At 40.9% G+C, this 21,223-nt stretch overlaps 3 protein-coding genes across 3 annotated transcripts in view; 1 reads left to right on the forward strand and 2 right to left on the reverse strand.

Moving 5' to 3' along the window:
- The window catches only part of si:ch73-383l1.1 (receptor tyrosine-protein kinase erbB-4), a 354,070-nt gene extending 352,123 nt beyond the window's left edge, over window positions 1-1,947 (reverse strand). Inside the window, exon 1 of the mRNA XM_039607089.1 lies at window positions 1,567-1,947. Within this exon, the coding sequence (XP_039463023.1) occupies window positions 1,567-1,633 (67 nt within the window). The 5' untranslated portion in view covers window positions 1,634-1,947. The remainder of the gene's footprint in view (window positions 1-1,566) is intronic.
- A 7,044-nt stretch (window positions 1,948-8,991) lies between these two features.
- LOC116332114 (receptor activity-modifying protein 1-like) lies at window positions 8,992-16,160 on the forward strand. Its single transcript, XM_031754977.2, has 3 exons — window positions 8,992-9,208; window positions 11,773-11,911; window positions 15,725-16,160. The coding sequence occupies exons 1-3, from the start codon at window positions 9,154-9,156 to the stop codon at window positions 15,978-15,980; spliced, it is 450 nt and encodes a 149-aa protein (XP_031610837.1). The 5' UTR covers window positions 8,992-9,153; the 3' UTR covers window positions 15,981-16,160.
- Window positions 16,161-17,405: 1,245 nt separating this feature from the next.
- On the reverse strand, window positions 17,406-20,857 carry LOC116332103 (putative methyltransferase DDB_G0268948). Its single transcript, XM_031754965.2, has 6 exons — window positions 20,718-20,857; window positions 20,429-20,589; window positions 19,222-19,435; window positions 18,990-19,093; window positions 18,769-18,906; window positions 17,406-18,217 (listed from the first exon to the last, which is right to left on the reverse strand). Exons 1-6 carry the CDS (start codon window positions 20,823-20,825, stop codon window positions 18,130-18,132), a joined length of 813 nt encoding a protein of 270 aa, XP_031610825.1. The 5' UTR covers window positions 20,826-20,857; the 3' UTR covers window positions 17,406-18,129.
- Window positions 20,858-21,223: the final 366 nt, after the last annotated feature.

Raw genomic sequence — 21,223 nt, forward strand, 5'->3', positions numbered from 1 at the left:
CACAACATTTTCCCCGAGAGGCATAGCTCAGATTCTTGGGCTACAATTTGCATCACAAATATCCCGGAGTGGGAGTGCATGCACGGAGAATAAATAAACCAGCGAGGGTGCCACTTTACTTCCCCATTCATCCCGGGTGTCACCCATCCATCCGCGCATCCACCCTCTCCCTCGCCTTGCATCCAAAGATCCACACAGGACTCAGGGAGAGAAAGAGAGAGGTGGTGTGTATGTGCAGAGGCCGGGCCAAAGAAAAACAGAGCTGTCTTTAGAGGCAGGAAAGGGGAAAAGCATCCAGGAATTTAATTTGGAATCCTTGAAAGTTTGGGGCCAAATTCACCTCTGAACATGAATCTGACAACTTTCCTGTTGTGCCGCCTCATAAGCACGTTTCTGTTTGTTTTTCCTTGGCTCAGCAGTCTGTGCCAAACACTTGATTGTGTCAACTAAGAACCCAGATTATGGATCACTTATTGAACTGCAAATAACTGGATAGAATTCCAGAAGAGATATCACACCAAACCAAATCAAATTTGAATTATCAATGAGTAAGCGTGGGAACAAAAAGCCAGTGGAGAAAAGAAAAAAGTTGAACTTAATGATTTACTTCAAATAAGAGCGCAATCAAATCATGCATCATAAACAAAACATCCCAGCGGGATTTAAAACCTCAGCAAACACCCTACAGGGGCGCCAAAGGAAGGATCTGCCAGAGCACATAAATAAAAACCCCATTAACTTTACTATAAATTGACTGTCGAGTGTCACTGACGCATCCGAAGCCAAAACAGGCACGCTGAAGGAGCATTAAAGTGATTTTCGTCAAGGGACCGACTCCATGGGGGTCGCGATGATGATGATGAAAGCGAGATGTTTTTCCCACTGCCTGTATCGCCCTCAGAATATCTGCTACATCTAAATAATTCAAAGACAGTAAGGAATTTAAAAAAAGAACTGTGCCACTGGTGCAGCCCGAGTCTTATATATAAATATATTAGTCTTCGATCTGTCAGTGCCCGCTTTGGGGAATTAAACTGAAACGATGGCGCATTCATTCATACTTAGTGTAGGGATCTAAATCATCGAAATCAGCGCGGATTCGCAGTCTGTTTGATGACAGATGTTTTTCCTTTGTTTGGAGATTTCATTTTATGTAACTGTTTTCGAACCAGGCGTTCAAGCATATCTCGCGTAAAAAAAGAAAAAAGAAAAAAGAAAAGAAAAGTGGGTTAAAACGACAGTAGAGGGACAGTTTGGGGAGCTTTATTTTATTTTACGCAGAGGCAGCCGAATGACAGTTTCCTGCAGGTGCGAGAGCGATCATTGAAATCAGCACCAGCGTGCCAGGATGTGAACTTGTGTTAAGTTTTGGACCAGAAAGAGTCAGAAACCCGACGACCTTTAGTTATCATTCAGTGGAATTCTTGCTAAAGTCTCTGCGGGGACAGAAAAGGATCGGCTCTGTTGCTCTTTGGATGTCTCAACTCTCACTTAATCGGTGCTTTTCAAGTCAGACCCTGACCGAAAGACGGAGGCGCAGAGACGCGCATCCCCAAAAGCACTCACCTGACTGCGCCGCACAGGATCCGATCACCGCCAAAGTGACGAGGACGCAAGCTGGGAAGAACTTCATCTTGGGGGGGCGGGAAGAAAAAAAAAGCCTGCTTCTCTTGTTAACTCCCGTAACTCACATGTCCAATTAAGATATCCTCGTTGATCACACGCGTAAAAAAATTAACCAAAAGAGAGAGCGAAAGAGAGAGACAGAGAGAGAGAGGAAGGAAAAAGAAAAAAAAAAAACCCCGTCGGAGTCTTCTTTTGCGCTTCTTGGACACCTGGCACCGTTTCCGTGCGCCGTGGAGAGCTTTTACGCACCGCGCCTCGTTCTGTTTGCGTGTCGGTTCCTACTCCAGTGTTTAGGTCGCTTTCCACCGCGGATACTCTGAGCCATTTACTCCTCACACTGCCATCGCGCCGGTGGCTGGGGGGGAGGGAGGGAGGAGGAGGATGGGGGGGGGGGGTTGTGCGCGCGCGCGTGTGTGCGTATGCGTGTGCGTGTCGGGCGTCTGAACACGCCTCCTTTGGTATGATCGACACCTCCTTCGCCCTATTAAGTCCCATCCAAAAGATTAGGAGCGTTTAATACTTTTTTTTTTTTTTTGGAAATCCGCCCACCCTACTTATCGCCTCTCCTGATTGGCTATTAAGCTCCAACGCTACCGTCGATACACCTGTTAGGAGCAGGTTTTGTTTTGGTTTCTGTTTGGCTGCTGTGTCGGCCACTGTGCACTTCTTTATTGCTGGAAAGAAAAGACAAATGACTTAATATCTGACCCTGATCATGATTTAGGAAGTAGTTTGTTCAGGGAGGTATAATGCGACAGACAGAAGACATCAGTGGAACACCGCACAGTGCACTTTCAGCAACACCACGAAAGTTTCCTGCTTCGCCAGCAGGGTCAGCCTCTGCAAATACCCACCGCTACGAGGCACAGCCTATAAAGTTTGATTGTGCTGGTGTGAAGAAGCCGCAGTGAAGGCAAAAGGCTGGAGCAGTGTACCATTTTCAGGGCCGCTCATTTTACAAGCCAGTCTGCCCACAGATATTCTGCACTCTGCTTTTTATTTGTGGACTGACATGAAAGTATGAAACGAGCTGGCGAATCGACGAGGACAAAAAGATATTGATTTGCGATCCGTGTAAGGCGAAAACTCGACCGTAACTGGAACTATTGGAGAATTAATGTGGGGACCATCCTTGATACAGCCTCACGGTGCCTGAAGGGGTGGTTTATTTAGTGTCCTTTGCTGCTCTCTAGGGGAATTCACGGGGAACTGCTCGGTTCTGAGCCTTTTGATCACAGAGCTGCTGAGTAGTGCTGTGCAGTACTGCAAATTTTGGCATCAGTCTGATACCAAGTATTGCCAACACCGATACCAGTACTTTTAACCTATTTAACCCTAATTAGGTTAAGGTAGGGGAGAGCAGTGTGTCATGATGTATGAGATGAATCTCATCAGTTTGCAAAACACATTTTAATGACATTAAATCACTGTGATTTTCACTTGCCACAGTATGTAACACAACAAGACCTTTTAGCTTTTAATGTCTTTAGAAACTAGTGTGTGTTTGAGGAATATTTTTTCGTCCCTTCTCCAAAAACAATAATATTTTAGTTAATGCAATTCACTGGGATTCATACTGAAGTTAGAGGATACAAAGTATCAGTCTTATCATTCTAGTATTGATCCAATGCCAATACGAGCCCTGATATTGATGCTATTGATATAATATTGATCCACCCACCTCTGCTGCTGAGGGACCTGAAGTGAAGGCCATATCTCCTCAGTAGCAAAAAGGCGGACATCAGGACCCTCACAAAAATCATTAAATGGGTTATTTTGTTTGCCTTTCCATCACAGATGTGTGTGTAATCACCAGTGTTGGGTAAGTTACTTTATATTAGTAACTTAGTTACATTACTAGTTACTTCTCTAAAAAAGTAACTCAGTTACTTCAAGGTACTCGTTACTTTCAGAGTAACTAGTTACTAGGGAAAGTAACTTTGGTTTTACTCAGAATTCTCTTGTTAATGTGTTGCTTCCGTAACTGGATACCCAGCAAGATTGCCAGTCTTCTAGCTTGCTTACTTGCCACAAGTGCACTGTGCCACCTACCAATAGAAGGGAAAAAATAATGTGCACATTTCCACGAGAGAAATCCCACGCCTGGACCGTCGTTGACCGCCGCCATGATTCTAGCCTGCATTTTACATCCAACACAAAAACTGCAGTCGTGGTGCTTTTGATTGTACTCAGAACTTGGAAATTCTGCCTTCTGAATAGGAAGATGTAGGTAACACCAGACTGCAGATGAGCTGCATACAGAGCTGGACTGGGACAAAAAAATCGTCCCGGGCATTTTGACTAGAGACTGGCCCACCATTATAGGAAAAATCATAAAGCCTTTGAATGAAAACAAACACTGTTGTGACAGTGATGTACACTGTTCTGATGGTATATATGTATCAATCTATCAATTGTTTGTTGTAAGACTCAGATAATTATTTTTTTAAAAGCGAGACATTTTAAATGAGAATAATAAAGAAAAGTATTTCCTTGTCCCCCCCTTTCCCTGTTAATGCCCTACCTGGCCCCCTGGCAACACTTTGCTAGATCCACCCCTGCACAGTTACCAGCTGTCAGCTACGTAGAAAAGGATCCTGGTGTTATTTGTCTCTCAGAAACAGTTCATAACTTCTCTTCAACTCATTCATGTCACCTAAAAGGTAAACCTGTTTCTACATCACCTGTTCAGCTGTGATGATTCAGTAAGGACATCTCCTGGTTTCATCTGCATGTTTCCCTCTCACCAGATAACCAAACTGATATCATGACCAGCAGCTTTACAGCTGTGGCTCCAGCAAACATCAGCTGATACTAGCAATTAATATTAAATAAATTCTAACAACAGCTGATCAAGCTTAAACGTGCTGCTGTTGTTCAGCGCAACATCCGCTGGTTTCCTCTTTCTGGCGCAAAGTGAGCGATAAATAAACAAGAGAGAAAAGCCGATCAGCTGATCATTGATCAGTTTCGTGTTTGAAGTAGAAATGAGAATGAGAAAAGAAGAGGCAGCTGTGCAGCTTCAGCTTTGTGTCTTTTTCATTGTAGCTGAAGTCCGGGACAAACTGTGTTCCTTTTCACCTCAGTACGAAACGCGTAATATTTTCTCTGAATACCAGACGATTCTGTTTTTTAGGGAACGGTTGGCAACTCTAATAATTAACCGTACGAACAAAATAAAGTTCAGCATCAGTAACATAGCACCCACCCAGCTGTATAGAAACTCCGTCATGCTAGCTAGCACGCAGTACGAAAATGTCAGCATACCGAAAATAAACTCCACCTAAACTTGGTTTATATCTGACTCCGATAGACTGCAGGTCATAACTTCTTACCTGAAGTTCAGTTCACCTGACACGCGGACCGGCGGCCGCTTCGGGTCTCTCCTCTTGCCTCCCTTTTCCTTCATCCACCTGCTGGCCTCCACCACTTGCTAATGTTATTGAATCTGTGGAAGCTCCGCGATATCCACCACACGAAGTAACGAGTAACGAGCCTATCTAAATCCCAGTAACGAGTAACGCGTTCCTGGTTTTGGCATAATAACTAGTTACCGTGCTCGTTACCACAATAATAACGTAGTTACTGTAACGCGTTACTTAACAGTAACTACGTTATTATTGTGGTAACGAGCACGGTTACTTAATAACGCGTTACTTAATAACGCGTTAGTCCCAACACTGGTAATCACTCTCTAAAGTTTTCTGCATTTGAAAAGTCACATAAATATTAAACAGTTTTCATACAAGCTGTAGATTATCTTGGGATTTAACGCATATACACACGAAAAAAAGGTACTTTAATGTATCTGTAGGGGGAACAACCAGAAGTGAATGGGATAGTGCACTCCAAGGCACTGCCTTTGTGCATTCGACAGTGCACAAAGGCAGCTATTTGAGGCTTTTTGCTTTGTGCCTTCCAGAGACCAGTTCTGAACCAGTGGTTTTGTACCTCTATAATTTTGCACCTTTTTAAAAAATAAACCTTTAAAAAAGGTCAAAATTGGGTATATGGGGTTGTCATGGTTCCCCAAGTAATTGTGTGTGTGACTTTTTCAGCTTACCTCCCTTTAGCTGAAGTTGTGGCTGCCCAGGGCTCCTGGCACACCCATTTATAATCAACACTTATCATCAATTCATTTCAATTCAATTTCATTTATATTGTACCAAATGCCAAATTGCAAAGTAAATGCCCTACAACCATTATACAGAAAAAAAACCCAACAATCATCTATGAGCAAGCACTTGGCAAAAATAGGAAAGAAAAACTCCCAAAACTCAGACCGGCTGCGGGTAAGGGTAGTGAGACAGGGCAAAAATACACAGTATACAGTTTATAACCTACCACTCGCCATTCATCAGGTTGTTGAGCTAACCAATGTGGTAGCATCACTCAGTCTTCTTTGGTATTTAATGATTTGTTATTTACATGCCAACCTTACCTGTAGAATCCTTCCTGGTGCATCAGCCTGGCTAGCTTCTGGTCATACCTACAAGCGCCGCTCTCACCGCACTCAAGAATACTTACCTGGCCCTGTGGAAAGCAATGAATATTCACCTGCATTGGAGATTCTGAAAATCAGAATCAACTTACCTGAATGTGAAACTGACAGAATTGGAGAAAAAAAATTGGGTACAAAGAAACTTTGGTAACTGGACCAAATCCTTTCTCGAGTGTAACTTGAGTTTGCTTCTCAGTTGTATTGTGAGTATTTACCAGTTGTTGTTCATTAAAATTATTACATTTCTTCCATCTGTGCCCTGCAATTAAGTCTTATACGCAAATCACAGCAGGGTACAGATTAATTTAATAAAAATATTTTAATATGTATTTGTACACATGGAAAATAGGCTGGAACATCTGAACCTAAAGATGCAACTTCACCAGGTAACCTGACACGTAGTCTTTAGACTGTTTGAGGAAATCTGAGACCCGGGAAAAAATCCACCAAGCGTGAAGTGAACAAAAGATGCCACAAGTTCAAACCCAAGAACTTTTTCTATGAAGTGACAGCACTAACCTCTTCATCACAGTGACACTAAATATATGACAGATACAGAGTGAAATACGTATCCATCCGTTTTCTTAACCAGTCACCCAGTTCAGGGTCATGAGGGAACCGAAGTCTGTCCCAGCTGTTGTTGCATAGATAACACCTTGGATGGGCCATCAGGGCCTAAAGGTTTTCTGTTTAAAAACATGAACATTGAAACAATAAAATGATCAAATCTAAGCGTGGAGTTAATATTTTTCATTTTTTCTTTTTCTGCCATCCCTTAAAATCTAGAAGAAAAGTTGCCTTTTTGGGTCACACTTCTTAATCTTATTCAAGCAAATGTGGAGACGCATTAAACCTGTAGTCTTCCTAATGATCAGGATGGGGCAACTCTTTGTTGCAAAATGTCAAATTGTATAGAAATCTATATGGAAATGACCCTACTTCTCACTTTATATGTGGCCTAAGTAAAAATTCCTCTGGTGATTTTGTTTCTAGTTTCAAGTCTTCTTCAATACAGCATAATGAAATGGTCCAATATTCATCAACTTCACATATAAATATCAAATACATATAAATAACATAAATAACATGGAAAATAATATGTTGGATGGTTAATGCTGATCTGTACTGAGTGTAAGCTGTCAGTCTGCTGTTTACCTCGGCCTAAATATACAGATGTGGACAATATCTGGATGTTCACATCAGTATATTTAGGAGGCTGTAAAGAGTCCGATCCAAGTCGATGGGTCTGTGAAGCTCACTTCTGATGACATTGATACTGAATGAGTTGTTGAGGATGTGCTGAACTTTTCTATCAGCAAGTGTAGCAGTTAGCCTCTGTTAGCTGCTGTTAGCCACTGTGTGCTGCTGTTAGCCTCTGTTAGCTGCTGTTAGCTGGCATTGCTGAAAATTTCTTTGAAGCAGAGCTAACATTGTTGGACTAATTGAAAAAACTGTCATGTAAAAATGTAATCAAATGTTTTTTTTAGAACCAAAGTGCTACTTTTAGGACATCCAAACCTAATAATTACCTTAACTTGTAACTAACTGTTATTATTGTTTAGCCAGTTAATTGTCAACTGTCCAGAGACGATAGAGTCACGTGTCTAATCTGCTGACAATAAGCTGAGCATTCAGTTGCTGTGGTTCTGTTATTTTGGACCAGCTGCCTGCTGACTTTAGATTAATTACATCTGTGCACGCACAAAAAAAAAGACTCATAATCTTTCTATTCACAGGCCAACACTTAATTGGTGTTTTGTTTTGCTTTGTTTTGTTTTACTGTCCTAAGGCATTTTGTACCCACACAGGTTTTTATGTCTTTATCATCTGTGTTATTAAATATATGTTATATGTTACATAAGTTATATGTAATAAATGTTATTAAATAACCTCAAAAATACTTACAGTAGTTTTAAGTATTAGCATTTTGTGCCATGATTAAGATTTGCTGTTTGCAGACATGGAAATGAACAAATTCACTATCAAACACCAAAATGAACAGCAAGTTTGCCTTTAAAGTAAATCATTACTATTTTTTTTTTAAAGCTTTTTAGCTCCACAATGCCTACAAACTTAAAGAAGATCCAGCTTACACGCTGTCAGTCTACACTCTGTAAAGTCAGCCACATGAAAACACTCATTGGAGCCACGGGATTACTCTCTCACACACCCATCGGCAGAGACAGCCACGCTGGGTGGCAGCACAATGCAGAGCAGCGCTGAGAATACTAATCAATCTGTTCCTGTGCAAAATTCCTCAGATAAAACATTCTATTATAGACATTGCGAGCTGCATGAGATTTGTGCCGATACGAGTGTGACATGAAAATGGGAATTCTGCCTTTGTGCACTGCTGCTGTGAAATGGGGTCCCAGTGTGAGCCCACCGTCGGGGATGTCTCTGGGTATTCACACTAATGCATTAATCCTAATACAAATAACAAATGGGGAAAATGTGACATTTAATTAAAGACTCGTGATGAGTCTGATGACATGCTACCTCACAGTTGGCCTCTGCTGTGTCAGTCATGTATATATGAAAGAAAATCATCCAAATTCTAGATGATAAATGGTTATAATTGGATTATTCAACAAAAACGTAAATACTGAGGCATTAAAACAGCACACTAGTGTTTTCTCGAGACTCTAAATTGCTGCTATAAAGCATGCACCGTAGACTGAACTAATTTTGGTATCTGACTTTGTTTTGTCCCCTGTGAGCAGTTCCACGCAGAAAGCAGCCGGACAAGGGGCTCAGATGACAAGCAGCGCTTCTATGATTAGGGCTGCAGCGAGGAGGGGGAAGGAGGGTGCCACCGAGGAAGGTCAGGGGGGCTTTTACACACAATCAGTTGCCGCCTTCTTGTTGACAGCACACTGTGAACTGCGGTTAATTTGTTTCTAACGTGGTGGCACCGTGACGTTCCCGACTCACTGGCTCTGGCTATTGGAGTTAGAATGAGGCTTTGGCGCTGATCTCCGGGGAGTGAGCAGAGCGCGTGAAACTTTTTGGGGTTTGTGTTCAGCATGGCTCTGGAGACCGCCTTGCTCCTGAAAGCAGGGTTTGTGCTGCTGATGGCAGGTGAGTCCATGGTACTCAGCCAGAGAGTCGCTATAGTTGGATTGATCTTAAACGTTGTTTATGTTTTTCTTTGAAAAAAAAAAGCAGGTCTTTGAAATGTTAGTCTATTTAGAAATTATTATTATAGGTCTTGGTTGATTTATGGCAGAAAACAGGACGAGGTAAGTAAGGATTTTGTTTTCTTGGGTTTCTTGATAATGTTTAGTCTACAAATAGACTTGATCTGTTCATTAAAAGTCCACTATGCTGCATGTGCTTTGTTTCTGGAAGAAATTCTGAAAAACCCCCCACCATTATTCACTCAACCTTACATTTCAGTAGCATTTGCCCTCATCTACCTTCTTGCATGCTCAGGAGGCCATTGTCATTGAACGTAACCAGTCAAAAAGAAAAAACGTATGTAGCAGTTGTGTGAGTTGGTTTTACATTTTCAATAACTTTGTTTCAACGTTTGAAAATGAAGGCAAACGTGATAGTATATGACCCATTGACATGTTAGAGAGTAATGTCTCCAACATCCCTTGAACCTCTAATATGAAATTCTTGGGAAACTTTTAGGAATATTGATCCAGAAACACACTGGGAATTCCTTAAACTCATCTAGAAGGAAAGACCATATACTATTAAAAAATGATGGTTGTAGGTTCATGGAGTGCTCCTTGAAAGTAATTTGTCCATCGGCAGTTGCTTTTGGGAAAAAGATGTGTAATGCGTTTCATTTGGGACCATAATTTACAAAAGGAACTCCGTGCTTTTGTTGAATTTCACTTGAAATAGGAATTTAGATATAAACTTACCAGGAAAAAACAATTACTGAAACCTACAAAAATGAGCTGAAACTTGAAAAAACTATAGAAAGTAAGTAAATTACCTAATCTAAATTCAACTGAGAATTTGTAATGACTAAACAACACCAACAATATGTGAGTAGGTTGTGGTGCTTAAAGGTTCCTCAATCAAATACAAAAATATCCCCCACACAATCACACCACCAGCAGCAACCTTAACTGTTGATACAAGGCAGGATGGTGCCATGCTTTCATCAGCTGACATCAAAATCCGAGCAGAAATTGAGACTCATCATCAAACCAGGCAACATTTTCCAATCTTCGATTGTTCGATTTTTCTGAGTCCATGCAAACTGTAGCCTCAGTTTCCTGTTCTTACTGACAGGACTGGCACCCAGTAGGCTCTTCTGCTGCTTTAGGCCAGCCTCTTCAAAGTAGGCATTTTCACTCAGAGAACCGTCGCTCACTGGCTAGTCTCTCTTTTTCAGAACATTCTCTGTAAAACTCTAGAGATGGCTGTGTGGTACCCTTTGAGATGAAGAAGTCACAGCATATTCATATTTGTTGCTGATTTTTAGAGACTTTGCAAAAATTCACCATATTTACCAAACTTAGTGCTTATAATTAGTTTTCCGTTTCTGATTGCAGCTGAAATGCTGTCAAAATTAAATCATAACAAATGAAATACTTTAAGCCTAAATATCATCCAAAAAACAATGTGTTTCAATGAAAGCCTTTTAAAGGGTTAATGTCAGCATGGAGCATTAATATTTGTGAGAATGATTTCAAACCTCATCATCTAATATTTATGAGAATCAGCTTTTAAAATCCATAAATGTTGAGTCTCAGAGACGCTGACAGAATTTAAGATTCCCATTGGACTGATGCGTGTTTCCTAACCTAACAGAGTTGAAGGCAAAAAGTCAATAGAGCATAAACCTTCAGTCAGAAGAACATCTGTCAAACTATGCCTCGATTTTCCTGGAAATTGTAATCCAAATACAATGCTGGTTAACAGCCAAGTTGAGGGGCAACTGTGAATTTTCCAAGCGGCAGTTGCCACCAGAGGCCGGTGAACATGACTGTAGATGATAGACAAGCTAATATTCACTCCCTTTTCAGGAGATTACCGTGCGTTCGTTCAGATCTTGCTTTGCCATGACAGTTTCTCACATTCTTCTTTTGTAGCATCTCTTTTGAAGCTCCCGTGTCAACACGTTCAGTCTTCCTCTGAGTGCAGGGAGAGCCAGCAGGGACAGAGCAAACATAATGGGCACACAGTCGGCCCTTATCTGGCCCGAACAGACTGGAGATCCACCATGTTTCGCGATCGTAACAACAACCTGTTTGTTTCCACGCAGGCGTTTTACACCAGATTAAGCCTCCCTCTCCTACTGTACTCCTCCGTGGTGCTACATTCAGCCTCAAGTCCTGCGGGATGGCCGCGGTCTGCCTCCACGTTTGGAGGCTGTTTACACGCATCTCTGAAGTAAACAAATGGGATTGGGACATTGCCTGCAAATTAAAATCTTTTCTTAGTGAAAGTAACAGCCTAATAGGGAAGAAATGGCCCAGTAGGAATAACCATTGCCAGGACATGACCTTGTTTGCTGCACAAACATATTTCTAATTATGAAAAAATTAAACAGAAGATAACTACTGCAGCACTTTGCAAAAATCTTTTTGAATGGTTTACAATGAAGCAAGCTGCTACAGAGATATTTTTTTTATTTATTTTTTAAATACTTCTGTCTTACTTCTGTTTTTACTTTGTAGCTCAAGTCCTTGCATCAGTGTCTGGCTGTAACAGGGGAGTCTACAAGTTTTTTATCAATGATCTCTGCTTGGCGAATTTCACATTCAACATGGAAAATCTGGATCGAGGTTTATGGTGCAGCTGGAAGGACACAATGGAGTGAGTTCACTGACTTGAACATGCAAAAGGGAAGAAATGCATGGCGGAACATAAAATCACTAATTTTCCTGCATAAAACTGTACTTGTAAGTCAAAAAAATTGCAATTGATAGAGTCACGACCTCCACACAGACCCTGGTAAACAGCAGATATTGTGTGTTGCAAAGCAGCTTGCAGATGGAGCAGTGGCTGTAGCCAGGGTGGAGCAACTTAGTTTGCTTCACGTGAGGTTTGTCAGGTACAGAATTAGCACAATATCAATTGAACAGTTAGCTTAGTTTGGCTGGCTTTGAGATCAGTTTAATGAGATTTCTTGACTTGCGTGGTCTTGTGCTAAATTCAATAAATAATTACATTGTTACTGTTACATACAGTAGAGTGCAGAAGTCTTGAGCCACTCCTCATATTTTAAATTGTTTGCCTTGAAAGTAGGAAATAGCTGCAGTGATTTATTGAAATGTGCAAACACACATGTAAATACAGCATTAAGGTAAGCACATGTAAGCTAATGAGCTTGAAAGTGAATATTTGGTGTGACCACCTTTATTCTTCAGCACAGTCTGATCTCATTTCTTTAAGTGGAATAGTTCTCCAGGCTTCTTGAAGGACATTCAAAGCTCTTCTTTGGATGTTTCTGCCTTTTGTTCTGTTCTCTGTCAACATGATCCCACACTGCTTCAGTGATGTTGAGGTCGTGTTCCACTGTGTGTGTTTTTTATACAGGTCTTTTACTGCATTGGCAGTGTGTTTGGGATCATTGTCATGCTGAAAAATGAAGCTGTTGCCAATCAGATGCTTTCCAGAGGACATTGCATGGTGGATAAAAACCTGATGGTACTTTTCTGCATTCATAATTCCACACATTTTTACAAGGTCCCACACACCACTGGCTGCAATGTCAAATGTGGATTCATCACTCCATCAGACCTGTTGTCACTGAAGCCACCCTTCCACTTATACCATTTTTGATGAGACTTCAGTGAACACTAGATAAATGAGCTGAAGGTACAGATGTATCTCTTAAAGACCTGACACTTCTTAAGGGCATGAATTTTAAATACTGTTTGTGTGCTATAAATTGTTTTTAGGCCTGCTACGTCTTCTTTTGTCCACTCTTATATCCTCAACGATAGGATGGTTTCCAGGAAATGGAGTGAAATGAGTGAAAAGCAGCCATTGTCCAAAGAAAAACTTTTGAAAGACCTTCAGAAAGCCTGGAGAACTGTTGCTCAAGAGCACTTTAAAAAAATCACAAGAAAGTCTGGCTCTTTGGAAGAGAGTAAAGTGGGTTGGCGTCAGTGTAACAGAAGAATGATGGTGAGAAAAGTCCTCATGCTGTCATGTGCATGAGGATTATTTGATGTCTCAGTCATTTCGCAGTTAAACAGCTATAAGAAGAAGCTGATGGCAGTGTTCACACCCAGACTATATAAGTCTTTAATATGTCAACATTAAGGCCTTGTGTTTATATCATTCACCTCTAAGTGAGTACTAATATCTTAGCAGGTGCACTGACAGACTGGTATTTCTGAGCTTATTAGAGGCATAAAACTTGTTTATCTATCTGTTTATCTGTTTACTCTCTCATGCACCAACACCAGGGGAAAGCTTTACTGTATTTGTTGGCCATTATATCGTCTCAGTACTTGGTGGCTTCGTTTCCAAACCCTGACAGTCAGGGAGTGAGTCAGACAGGAGGATGAAAGGAGCCGGGGGACCCAAAGAAGAAGCTGCTGTCAAAACTGTGTGATTTCCCTCCTGGTTCACAGTCCTCACTTGGTCCAGCACATAACTGGGGGTGGTGCTGTGTGTGTGTCTCCATGGGTACGTGTGCTCAGTTGTAACTCATAAAGAATTTGCACAGGCACTTGGAGGGGCTGGCAGTTGCGTCACCAAACTCCTAGCAACAACGTTTGACGCCACTGTTCAGGCTCACAGGAAACATTTGAGACTCCCAGGAAAAAACCGGTACAGAGAAAATTACAATTATTGAAAAAAATATTTGTGGATTCAGGCTGTGTAGTAATAATGACAAGTAAAACGCGAATTCAAAGACCAGACATGTACCATCGCTCGTTTCGGTCTTTTTAATCCTGTTATAGCTTTCCTTAATTAGGTATGACCTGCACTCCACTTCAGTCATGTACTGAATATAAGACAGTTGTCATGAACTGGTTTATGGACTGATGTTTTGAAGCTGAAAGTTTAGTATTTTGACGTTCATTTCCTTTGCTCCAATTAAAATAATTCTGAGTAAAGATTTTGGGCCAGTTGATTATCTGCACTGATGCGCAACCACCTAATTGTAACAGCATGAGATCTGATAAAGTGATGAAGCGCTTTCATCTCCTTCAGTGGCTATTTTACTTCTGGCACCAGTCTGATCAGCTTCCTGTTGTCAGATATCCATCACCTGTTCAGCGCAGTAGTTGCCATCATGTGTGGCTCTAAATTCTCTCACTTTTTTTGTGTTTATTTTTTTAAACAAACTTCACAGATGGTAAATGGATTAGTACTCATATAACGCTTTTTCCTCTTTAACTGAGCATTCAAAGCAATTTTTACTGAGAGCTTCATTCTCCCAGTCTCACATGCATTCATATAAGCCTATGGTCATGCACACACTTACACTTCGATAGAAGCATTGGAAGGAACTTGGAGTTTAGTATCTTACCCAAGGATACTTCGATCATCTGGGGATCATATCACCGAATTTTCAATTGGTGGACGACCCGCTCTACCTTCTAAACCACAACCGCTCCACAGCAAGGGGCATGAGTGGGTCATGGTCCCTGGCTTTTCCAACCTACATGTCCAAGTATCCTTGAGCAAGATACTAAACCCTGAGTTGTTTTTTATTTATGAAAATGTTTGTGCTTCTGTCTCTGAAAGTTTCAGCACTGGACCTTATTAGAATCGTAATACAAGGTACATGTAAACGTAGCTGCTGAGGCACAGGAAAACCTTTTGGTGATGAGGGAGAACCCAAATACATGGACTGATAAATGTCAAAGGTAATGCAGTGCTATAAATACACAAGGAACTAACTAGATATAGGGGAAATCAGTGACCCAGGGACGACAGTCACAAAGGAGGGAAAAAGGCAAATTAAGGAAGTAAAACAACAGTTCACAAACAGGTTGGAGCAGCTAGGGATCCAACAACCAACCTTCAAGTTAAGAGATGACCTGCTGTACCTACTGAGCCGCAGCTGCTTCATTAAACCATCTCAGGATGGCCACTGTCGAAGTCGTCATTGGTGCTGACCCCAAACCTAAGCCTAACTTTAACCTTAGACAAGAAGATCAAGTTTTGCCCGTTTTTGCCTTTCTGAGGGTAGGGCAGGTTTAGGGTTAGACCTCAGAGGGTTAAAGGGTTGGATTTTGTGATCACTTCACTTTCAGAAACACAGTTAGGCACAGTGGCCGTCTGGAACAGAATCTCTCCTGGTATGGTGCAATGCTGTACTGAGGGCAGTACCCTGTTGGTATGCATCTCCATTTCCTCTGCGCTCCACTACTTAGCAGTTATATTTAGCAGTGTTAAGCCCACTGGTAATTCTAGACACTCTTTTGCCTTTTTTCTCCCCACCAACAGAAATACCCTGCTCTATTCCCTCTCTGAAAGGATGTCACAAGATTCCGGCCAAAATTTCTCTATTAATTTGGGTTTTCAGCTTGATTGCTTTAAAATGTTTCACCAAACATTCAGAAAAAGGATCAACTTTAGTAACACTTTTTCTTTAATTACACATACTAAGTTAGATTCAGTGAATTCAGCATGAATCTGCCTGTGCTCTGCCGTCCTCTGCAGGATCTATGAGGGACTCACAAACTGCACATACCAGGTGGCCTTGAGGATGAACTGCTTCTGGCCAAATCAGATAGTCGACCGTTTCTTCATGGAGATTCATCAGATCTACTTTCATGACTGCGCTCTGACTGGTCGGCTCCTGCATGACCCACCGATTAGCATCCTCGCCCCATTTATCACAGTGCCTGTACTGGTCACCCTGCTCATGACTGCTGTAGTGGTGTGGAGGAGCAAACGCACACAGGGAATGCTATAGGGACCGTCAGAGTGTTAGATTTGGGCTTGTAGAGCGTTCCGGAAGACATTTCTTTAGTATAAAGCATGCTCTTTTAATTTTCTTTTCATATTCCCGTGTTGATATTGAGCATACTGACTATTTGGAAGTTGCAGTGAAACAATTGCATGTTCTGAAAGATGTTAATAGAAATAAATTCTGTATTTGGTATTAAAACTGTCTGTCCAGTCATTTCTAATGGGTAAGGTCACCTCTATGAAAATGCCTAAGTCAGGGATGCAAAACACTTTTTACATAGCAGGCCACATACAGTCCACTTTGATCTGAAGTGGACAGGACTAAACATCTGAATCCTGAGATATTGTAATCTAATAAAAGACACTATTAAAGCAGAAATTTCTATAGCAGATAGTGGAAAAATGGGAACTTCTCTATTTAATTGTTTATCTATTACATAGCTACTTTGGTGTCGTATGAACAGCAGTGTGGGTCGAGTTTTTATCAATAGGAAAAGCTGCAAAACTTATGATAATACAGCTAAAAGTACAAAATGTATCCTCTACTTCACATTTTCTAAAACCTTCCAGTGGGTCAGATTGGATTCAGTGGACTTTTAAGGCCATTTATGTTAATTACCATCTGACATCGTAGCCCTGACAAACAATCTGCATAAATAACACCTGACAGTAGAAGAGACTGACTTGATTGGAGCCATTCAGAGGAAGGTGAAGAGATGAAAAGGAGAGCGGGAATTAGAAAACAAATGTAGGATGAAGGGAGGAAGTTGTATGAAATAATTTCAACAGCCAAAATTAACAATATTACAGTTTTATAGTCCCTCTATATCTGTTTACCTTTGAATAAATTCCACTGTATATTTATTAATCATTTTTTGAGGCATCATTTACAATGAAGGAAGCACTTAGTTGTCATAACACAAAGACAGTTAAAGTCAGCTAAATGGCACGAAGATCAATCTGTCCTGTCCTTTGGTGCAAATCAGTGACAAAAACTGCACCAGAGAGGCAACAACAAGACCTCAGGGCATTGCTCTCTCCGTATCCCTCCAGTTTTGCTTTTTGCTATTGTTCTTGTAACTGCTGCTAGCATGAATTTGTGTGCGAGTAGGAGCAGAAGCACCTGGCAGGTCCACAAGTGCTGCCCTCTAGTCTTCACAGATGATTTTGCAGTAACATAAAACATCTCCAGACTCTTTAATATCTGTCACATGAGCTCAGTGTTGGGCACTGTTTACAAAAATGTATAAAATAATGATATTATAAAATGAGGATATTTCTATTTATCTTCAATGTGTGGCTTTTCTTCAAACTATGAGGCACTTTTTAATTCTGTGTTTTGAAAAGTGCTTTACAAATAAAGTTTAGTTAAAAACAAGTTATTACTCTCTTCCCCTTCATACTTGCACAAAGTAGCAGATACAACTAGTTCATTGGACAATTTTATACTTCAATGACATTATTTTCTTAAGTCATTTTTTTAGTTACTTAAATTAATTGTAATTTGAAATTAGAGGCTGGGGTACTTACATATTCATAAACTTCACATTTCATATCATTACAGTACACAGAGGTTTCACAGCAGTTACAGAACACTTTTTTTTACTGCAGTTTACTTATTACAAAAATAAAACAAAAGTGCACTCAATACTTGTCAAACTCAAGATTTTAACATTGCACAGGAGATTTTCATGGACTTCATTGAACGAAATGGCTCCATCTAGTGTTCACTCTGAGATTTTCTATAAGGCAGTTGACAGTCAGTAGTCTAAAATTGAAAATGAAGAGCAGCTTCATTTCATTCAGATTCGAGTTAATATTAATAGAAAATTCTGATTTGCATTTTCAGAAAGAAATAAAAAAAAGGAAGCGCTGTGAGGCTTGTACAACACAGTGCTCATCAGTAGGTCTAAACAAGTAAAAAATAACAAAAAAAGAAACTTGCTAATGCACTCTGTTAGTGTTAAAATCTTTAATAAAAATGTTACGATATTTAAAAAAGTAGAAGCAACTCAGCAAGGATAAGCACGACCTGCACATATTGACTAAAAAGTCTTCATCAGCGTCTAACAAGACAGTTGTTTGTTTTAAGTGGCGACGATCTAAAAAAACTTGGAAAGCAATCCTAAACAGGATTCATGCATTCTGAGTGATCAAGGTTTGCACGCCAGCCAGTAGAAATAATGCATAATCATCGTGACTTCTGTCTCAGGAGAGGACACCTTCATTGCAGACATCAACCTGGGATAAAAGACAGAGACAGAATGGTTCATTATGATTTAGAAGAACTACTGGATGACAGATTATGCGAAGTTGTAAATTAACAGCAACCTCCAGAGGCTCTCTCCTTCATTAAATTAGGCAAACATGCAGGTGAAACTCTTTAAAGAGACAGAACACAGCAAAACTGTTTAAATCTTCCCAAACTTTAACAGTAATTAAATACAATGTCATACTTATATATCCATGTAAAAGTTATGGCTCAGCAATTCTCCTCCTTATATTGTGCTTGCTGAGCTATTCTCTCCTGTCACTGGCGGGGGAATTAATGGCGGCTATATTATCAAAGCGGTAAAAGACTTCAACAGTTAAGCTTAGTCAAGCAATGTTTGGCTTTTCTGATTAATGCCCGAGACTGTGCCAGTATTCAAAGCTGTATTCTGGTGGGTTTGATAATCAGAAATGAATTAAGCTGGGAAGATTACGGGAATCAACGGTCAGCGCCAGGTGAAGGGAGGTGAGGGTTCAAGGCCAGGAGTTAACGATTAGACTGGTGAAGTTCAATGTCTCACTTGTTCCTGATATGGTCAGAGAGACGTTCGGCCTCAGCGGGGTCCTTATTCTTCAGTTTCTGGTAGCTGGAGAAGGTCTCCACCATGCCAATATATTGACTCAATGGCAGGTTCCTTTTTGTCCGCAGGCACTCGTTCCTGGACACATTTGGACTCATAAATAAGTATGTTCTGGTCAATGTAACTGAAGTCAACTTCTGGCGAAGCTTCTGAGCACTCACCACTCTTTGTCTGGGTAAGAGCAGGAGTTGAACATGTCTAGGTAGATCTTCTTAGAGGATTTTCCAATGTAGGGATCTCGGAATGGAAGCAGGGCGCCATAAAACTGGTGGGACAAAGAAAGAAAGAAAAGACAAACTTTAAAGCTTTTTGGGGAAAGCATTAATTTATAGTGGCTGAAAACCTACATCAGTACTCTATTTCTGCACATGAGTTTTTAGATTTGGGATGAACCTCTTTGCATATGTCATTGAGAGTGCTGGAGATGTCCCCGTACTCAAGCTCCATGTCCATGGTGTAGCTAAGGAGAGCCAGGCAGCCTCCAGGCTTCAGCACCCTGTCAGCCTCCTTGAGGAACCGCTGGTGATCGAACCAATGGGCTGCTGTCATGGCACTCAATAGGTCCACCTCTCCAGATGCAAATGGTAGCTCTTCTGCTGGACACTGCCTGATGTTAAGGTGAACAGAGTCAGGACAAGGAAAAAGTAGGGCTCATTATAGATGGGAGAGATGAATAAGGGAAAAGCTTTGAATAACAAAGCATATTCCTGCTTTTGTGGATGATCTTATTTGGATTCTCTTCCATTCGTAGAGGAATAATATAATTCAATGCTGGTAATTTAGTTTACCGCTCAAGTCTCCAAGGGCAGTACAAACATATCACTAAGATGCAAAATGTCTGTTTCTTTTTTCACTTTCTTCTCTGGAGTTTTCTTTCAAAATTTTATACCACTCATCCATTTTCAGCCCAGCCAAGTCAGAAAGGGGGGAGTGGAGCCCATCCCAGGTGTTGTAGGGTCAACTCCCCTGGACAGGTCACTAATCTCTTGCTAGGCAAACACATAGAGCAAGAGGCATTCGTGCTTACTTTCCCACTTATGGTCAGTTTAGAATAATCATCTAATCTCACTCCATGTTTGTCTTTGGGCCGTGAAGGGGAGAAAAGGCCCCTGCCTGGATTCAAACCTAAGACCTTCTCATGATGCTAACCTCAGATCAGATGAAACAACCTGCAGAAGTTAAGAACATCAATATGTGTCTATATCCGTCTGACAGGTGGGTGTGGGACTTATAGAAGAACACTTTGCCTGGTACCGATTGCCAAGTGCTTCTGATCAAGGCCACGTCCCATGGACAATGTGAGGCCACCGGTGACCCCTGTAACACTAGGATTTGATCTTCTATGATGGTTTTGTTTGGGAATGCTACCCAAAGTGGTAAACTCTTTGAAAAGAACTTCCAACCATGTTTATCTAAATCTATCTTTATCTAAAACAACCAAGGAATGATTGACGTAATGTAGCCTTTACTTAAAGAACTGCCCCAAAAAACAAAATAATGACATAATGAAGATGCTGAAGAAAGTACAGAACCTTTGACATATTGGTTTATCTAAATCACAGCCTGGATTTCACATCCACCACATTTCGTTCCCCTTCACCTGTATGAGACATTTGGTGGGTTCTTAATGGCTTGCGCTGTCTCTATCTGGGCGGGGCTGACGTCGGTTCCAACCACTTTGGCGAAGTATGGAGCCAAAAGGGTCGTCCCTTGCCCCGATCCACAGCCTACATCCAGTGCAAGGTTGAATGGTTTTGGTGTCTAAGAGAAATGCTGATTTTAGAGTACATTTAACACTGAAGACCACTGCCTGAATGTAATAGAACGTTAATAGATAGAGTCAAAGTATTTGTTCAAATGCTATCAAGCACATAAGCATAAACACATACCCTTTTCTCCATAAAGCTCATAACTGTGCTGACCAGCTCCTGGGGTGCCACTCTGTACTGCAGGTAAGCCGCCGCATGATCTTTCCCCTCGAAGAGCCGCACAGCCATACTCCGTACTCCAGCAAAGTGTGCCTGCAGACTGTATGCAATATGTGACCGAATACTATGACTCGGCACTTTGAGCTCGTCTTTATTTAACCACCTAGTTGAAGATTAACTGCCAGAGCTGTGCACTATGTGCTACAGCTTGCAATTAAACAATGCATGGGCTCAATTCTTTTAAAAAATAATAATAAAAAAAAACTTCTGGCAGCTATTCTTTATGAGTTATTTGATGTAGCATGGCAGTTAATGATCAACTAGGTGGCACATGACGATGGGGATGACATGCATTACACAGGCAACAATAAGCTTAACTTTACACACATATTACACTGCAAAAAAATATTCAGGACTTTATATTCAAACATAGCATCTGTCTTATAGTTTTAGTCCAGAATGGAAAA

Source organism: Oreochromis aureus, linkage group 23 (genome assembly GCF_013358895.1).
Source record: "Oreochromis aureus strain Israel breed Guangdong linkage group 23, ZZ_aureus, whole genome shotgun sequence".
Taxonomy (NCBI): domain Eukaryota; kingdom Metazoa; phylum Chordata; class Actinopteri; order Cichliformes; family Cichlidae; genus Oreochromis; species Oreochromis aureus.